Raw genomic sequence first — 6,000 nt, 5'->3', positions numbered from 1 at the left:
TAGCAAAAAGTAAAGTAAGGGATTACTCAATCTTAATTTTTCAGTAATATAATTACAGCTACTTCTGATGTAAATCTGTTAAATACTGTATAGACTATAGAACAATTCTATATAAAACAATAGTGAATTTAAGCAAATTGTAACGTCTAATGTTAAAATATATGTTTTCTAATTTAACGCTGCCCCCTTAAATTCTTTGGCCAGTTCATGAATAATTTATTTGATTTTCTATGATTTATCTGAAAAAATTAAAAGAACAGTTTCCTGTCTATCCTTGTATTTTTCATCTGGTCAAGACTGATAAGGGTTTTAGAAGGAAATTAGTAATAAGTAATGCAATTACTTTTCAGACTGAGTAATTAGTACAGTAATCTAATTACACTGTAGAAGATAGAGTAACTTACCCAACACTGTATATAATGAATTTTCTAAGAAAGGCTACAACAGACCTTAGGCAACACAACTTATTCTGTGAGCTGTAGCTGTCAAACTTCCTTTGTCACATCATGTCAGTCCAAGAAAACATCTTGGTTGAAAGAGGTATTACAACTATAGTATATGCACAAAGCATGATTAATCAGAATCCCAGTCTTGCTATATTACTCACACTTTGCTATTACCATGACTTACTGCAAAGAACCTTACTAAGGGACTGCAACATGGATATGACATCATCATCATCTCATCATCATATGATGCATATCTAGATGTTTACACCATGTATAGATATAGAAATATGCAAATATACCTGCAAAATAAATATGCATACATATAAACTGACAAAATCAAATGATATATATATTTTATTCTGAAGATGTACAGAAGTGTTTATAGGACTTAATATTAGTCAGTATAACATGTGGCATTGATATATTACTTATCTTAACAAATCACATAAATGGAAGGCATACAAGTAAAAAAAACTGACCCAGCACACACATTAATGAACTGAAAATGAAAATGGAAAATTCTTGTACCCTTATGTATATACAGACAATGCTTCATGACATCTCATATCCCTAGGTTTCAAGTTTCAGTAGGGTGATGATGTCTACAGTAGATGGCAAAAGATGATCATCTAGTTGCATCTCATTTGTTGTGTTTCTTGAAGATGGTGATATACTCTTGTACATCATCAGGGGAGCCCAGTACAACAGGAACCCTCTGGTGGATTGTGTCAGGTTTGATATCCAGAACATTCATGGCTCCTGTTGTCGCCATACCACCAGCCTGCTCTATGATGAAGGCCATGGGGTTGCACTCATACAACAGCCTTAGCTGTAGGCCAGCCAACCAGAAAGAAAGATAAAGCCAATGAGATCGTTATCTCAAAATACATTGTAAAATGACACAGAACACTGCTCTTTTTGTAACTCAAACAGCTTATAGTATACGATGCAGTCAAAGGAATAGTTCACCCAAAAATGAAAATTCTCTCATCATTTATTCACCCTTATGCCATCCTAGATGTGTATGATTTTCTTTCTTCTGCTGAACACAAACAAAGATTTTTAGAACAATATTTCAGCTCTGTAGGTTCTCACAATGCAGGGGAGGATTGGGAAGAAAATTCGGCCCTGAATTTTACATAGAAACCGGCCCAGTCCTCCCTTGTCACAATTGAAGTGAATGGTGACCAAAAGCATATAAAGGCAGCATAAAAGTAATCCATACGACTCCAGTGGTTAAATCCATGTCTTCAGAAGTGGTATGATAAGTATGGGTGAGAAACAGGTAAATTTTTAAGTACTTTTTTTACAATCAATCTCCACTTTCACATTCTTCTTCTTTTGTTTTTGGCGATTCGCATTCTTCGTGCATATCGCCACTTACTGGGCAGAGAATTTATAGTAAAAAAAGTACTTAAATATTGATTTGTTTCTCGTCCACATATCATATTGTTTCTGAAGACATGGATTTATGCCTTTATGTGTTTTTTGTACCTTCAAAGTTCTGGCCACCATTCACTTGCATTGTGAGGTCCTACAGAGCTAAAATACACTTCTAAAAATCTTCATTTGTGTTCAGCAGAAGAAAGAAAGTCATACACATCTGGAATGATATGAGGGTTAGTAAATGATGAGAGAATTTTCATTTTTGGGTGGATTATTCCTTTAAACAATCTAGAAACTCTATGAAATATCGCATGATTCATTAATTTCTCACCTTGCCCTTGGGGCTCTTGACATTAGCAGGATACAGAAATATTCCACCATAGACCAGCGTCCTGTGCACATCAGCTACCATGGACCCCACATAGCGCCCTCCATATGGTGAACTGCCATCCTGCAGATCAGAGAGAAAAACGTAAGTTCTCGGTGAGAGAGATTTATTAAATACTGTATGTTGGGGACAATATTGTGCACCTGAGCTGATTTAAATGGACTTTGTGTATCTGTTCTTTTATTTCTACAAGATTTGTACTATTTCTACAATTCATAAGAGCATGTTTAACCAAGGCTGGATTATGGACCAGGCCCCAGACTGCCAAAGGAAGCTGAACATCAAGGGCACTTGGTGCATACAGCACAAGCTGACCACCACTAGGGCCCCAGGGCCACTGAAGATGTTTGCCTAAGGGCCTCGCAGGACCATGATCTGGCCCTGTTTTTAACACATGGTAAAAGGCTGAAGTATACAGTATATCTGTCCTTCAGTGAGATGTTTTCAGAACGAAAGCACAGCTAGTGGACACCTGGTTCCTGAATGGAGACCCTTACCTCTGGGAATTTCTTTTTTTGCAGGTATTCTGTGACATCTGGGTAAAAATGCTGTGCATAGCCTTCATTGAGACTGTAGATCTTTCCCTTCTTCTTGATCCTCACATCCTGGTCTACAAGTATGAACTCACCGATGGCCTAATGAAGGAGGAAAGAAAAGGATGTAGAAAGATAATTGTTTTAGAGGTTATGCAATTGTTTAAAGTTATATAGGTTATGAAGTAGGTAACATTGTTGTGATTTACAGGATCAAGCATGAAGCAGTTGACTCCTTGGCCTGTGGAGAGAACCAGCATGGTGGCACTGCCATAGAGGGCATACCCTGCTGCCACAATGTTTCTGCCACTTCGCAAGGCATCCTTCTCTGAGGGCTCATCATCAGTGTCCTAGAGACACACACATGTATGACAAACATGATTTATTAGTTTTCTAATGACTGTAAAGTGATGAGATCCATTTATATTGCAATTTATCTTGAATAATGTACCTTTCTGTAGATTGCAAAAATGGTTCCAATGGAAGCTAAGCAGTCAATGTTGGAAGAGCCATCCAGAGGGTCAAAGCAAACCACATATTTGCCCTGGATGAAAAACAAAATATAAGTTACTGCATGGCATCATACATTATAAGGTTTACTGGCACACACACATGCATACAGTAGATGCAACAAAAGCAGATTTCAAAGACAATAACCAGAACACAGACTAAAACAAGCAAGTTATGTAATACTCCTACTTCTTTAGCTAACAATTGTGATTAAAATTATAATGATACACAATTGTGTTAATCAATAAAATACCATGGAAACGTGTTGATTACACAGAAAGAAAATGAATCCACAGTCTGTGTCACATTTGTATAAAACTGAACTGGGTCGAGCCCTGCTTGAGAAATGTTGTGTAAAGTCATGTTAAGAGAAGGGAGTGTATGTGTGTGTAGGTTTACACTCAATCAAATTTGGTCAAAATACTATAGTTTTCAGCAGAATATAACATGGTAAAGGTTAAAATACAGAAATGTGTGCTTTAATACACACACTCACCCGTTTCTCTGGTTCTATAATGACGGCTTTTTCATCTTCCTCAGACACCAAAACACAGGAAGTAAAGGAGGACTTGATCATGTTTATAACCAGATCATTGGACAGGACATCCAACTTTTTCACTTGGTCACCGGTTACATTTGTGCTCCCGGCAATTCCATAGCTGAGAAAAAAAGAACGATATTTTAATAGGGATCGAGGCATGCCATTCCAGATGCTTATGACTTTCTTTCTTCTGCAGAACACAAATGAAGAATATCTCAACTCTGTAGGTCCATACAATGCCAGTGACTGGGGTCCAAAACTTTGAAGCTCCAAAAAGCACAGAAAGGCAGCATAAAAGTAATCCATATGACTCCAGTGGTTTAATCCATGACTTCTGAAGTGATTCAATCGATTTTGGGTGAGAACAGACCAAAATGTAAAATTTTTTTTTTACTGTATATCTTGCCATTGCAGTCTCTAGGCACGATCATGATTTCAAGGTCATGCGCAGAGCTATGTTTTGGTCTGTTCTCACCCAAAACTGATTGGATCACTTCAGAAGACATGGATTAAACCACTGGAGTCATATAGATTACTTTTATGCTGCCTTTATGTCCTCTTGGCACTTCAGTTTTGCACCCCATTCACCTGCATTTTATGGACCTACAGAGCTGAGATATTCTTCTAAAAATCTTTGTTTGTTTTCTGCATAATAAGCAAGAAATCATACATATCTGGGATGGTATGAAGGTAAGTAAATGATAAGAGAATTTTCATTTTTGGAGGAACTATACCTTCATTAAGAATGAAATAGACTTGGTTGTAATTACTTCGATGCCTTTACATCTATTCCTGTTACCATGTGGTTGACCTCTTAAGAAAGAGTCCACCTTAGATATTGCAGACTTTGCCCCCTATTTCAACTACAGACAAGGCTCTAATCATTGCCTCTGTTTTTGTCTGCATAGTAGCTGAACTTATCGATCACCATGGCTGCACACTTACATATATATATATATATATATAATAAATTCTGCATGCACAATGACTAAAAATAAATAAATAAATAAATAAATAAATAAAACAAAATTTGGACAGATGTAAAACTAAGGACAAAATTGTACAACCAACTCCAGACAAAAAGGGCACTGAACTGACCATAACATTTGGTTCATTCTGCAGGATAGGATTAAATACAAAAAGGTGTCCTCACTTTTTAGGTAGTAAAAATAATAGGATACATTAATCACCTGCAATATTCAGAAATAATCATCTTAAGTTATCTAAGAGTAAGCTATATCCTGTATAACCTGCCATTTAATGTTGTTAAACTTTCTTTGAATGTCTATAAATATTTGTCAGGAGGTACAGATAGGCAATCCTAGATACTCACAGGTTGGCAATACCGGCTTTTCTGACAGCAGTGGAAATGGCTTTGATGGCTGTGCACATAGAGTTGAGAAGGGTTGTAAGCTCCCCAGTTCCTTTGGCTTTTCTGCCCTCTTCCAAGACAAACCTGGTTAGGGTCACCACATTGGTATCGAATGCACCTCTGTCGGACATGATGACTGACTGCTGGAGTGTGCTGCTTCCTCTGAGTTCCTGCTAATTTTTTCAGAGAGGATGTATTAGAACTTAGTCTAGATATTTGACTGGTCTTAAAGGGGGTGTGAATGCAGTTTGGCCAATTGCAGGTAGGGTTTGAAGGTAGGAGTGTTTTTTTTTTTTTTTTTGCACATCTGGAGAATGTAGAACAGGACCTGGCCGAAGTCCATAAAGTTTATCACATATTTCACCCTGAGTGTGGGGGGAATACAATCACTCCCTATCAGTGGAGCTGATTGAATCAATTTTGCTCAATTCCTTTGTTACTGAGTATCCAACTTATTGGATGTATGTAAATACGGTATCTTGAAAACAAAGCCATTGCGTGTGCATATCATTATGTCAATGGTAGGCTATATCTAATGTTTGCACTTTTTGAGCAATAGTTTATAGATTTCTTACAAGCCTATGCAACAAATGGTGTCTAATTCTCAGTTTTCTGTGCTTTGTTATCAATAATTAGTATTACAAACGAAAGACCTTTATAAGTAATAGATATCCAATTTACAGATCTTCTACTAGTAGCCTATATTTTGCAACATTCAATAATCTTTTCCCCACGATCCACATATGACAGCAGTTGTGGCTAATGATTGATCAGAGGCAGTGCAGAACCGTCAGCAGAAACAGTTCTTGCGCAGCCCGTCC

General features: G+C 37.1%; 1 protein-coding gene across 1 annotated transcript in view; it reads right to left on the bottom strand.

Moving 5' to 3' along the window:
* Positions 1-785: 785 nt before the first annotated feature.
* The window catches only part of fbp1b (fructose-1,6-bisphosphatase 1b), a 50,601-nt gene continuing 45,386 nt past the window's right edge, over positions 786-6,000 (bottom strand). Inside the window, exons 2-8 of the mRNA XM_051660482.1 lie at positions 5,141-5,352; positions 3,763-3,925; positions 3,208-3,300; positions 2,966-3,106; positions 2,721-2,858; positions 2,167-2,286; positions 786-1,278 (exon numbers count right to left, since the gene is read on the bottom strand). Coding sequence (XP_051516442.1) covers positions 1,090-1,278; positions 2,167-2,286; positions 2,721-2,858; positions 2,966-3,106; positions 3,208-3,300; positions 3,763-3,925; positions 5,141-5,352 — 1,056 coding nt within the window. The 3' untranslated portion in view covers positions 786-1,089. The remainder of the gene's footprint in view (positions 1,279-2,166; positions 2,287-2,720; positions 2,859-2,965; positions 3,107-3,207; positions 3,301-3,762; positions 3,926-5,140; positions 5,353-6,000) is intronic.

Source organism: Myxocyprinus asiaticus, chromosome 3, assembly GCF_019703515.2.
Source record: "Myxocyprinus asiaticus isolate MX2 ecotype Aquarium Trade chromosome 3, UBuf_Myxa_2, whole genome shotgun sequence".
Taxonomy (NCBI): domain Eukaryota; kingdom Metazoa; phylum Chordata; class Actinopteri; order Cypriniformes; family Catostomidae; genus Myxocyprinus; species Myxocyprinus asiaticus.
The sequence above is the reverse complement of the archived record's forward strand: the minus strand, read 5'-3'. Positions and strand labels throughout refer to the sequence as shown.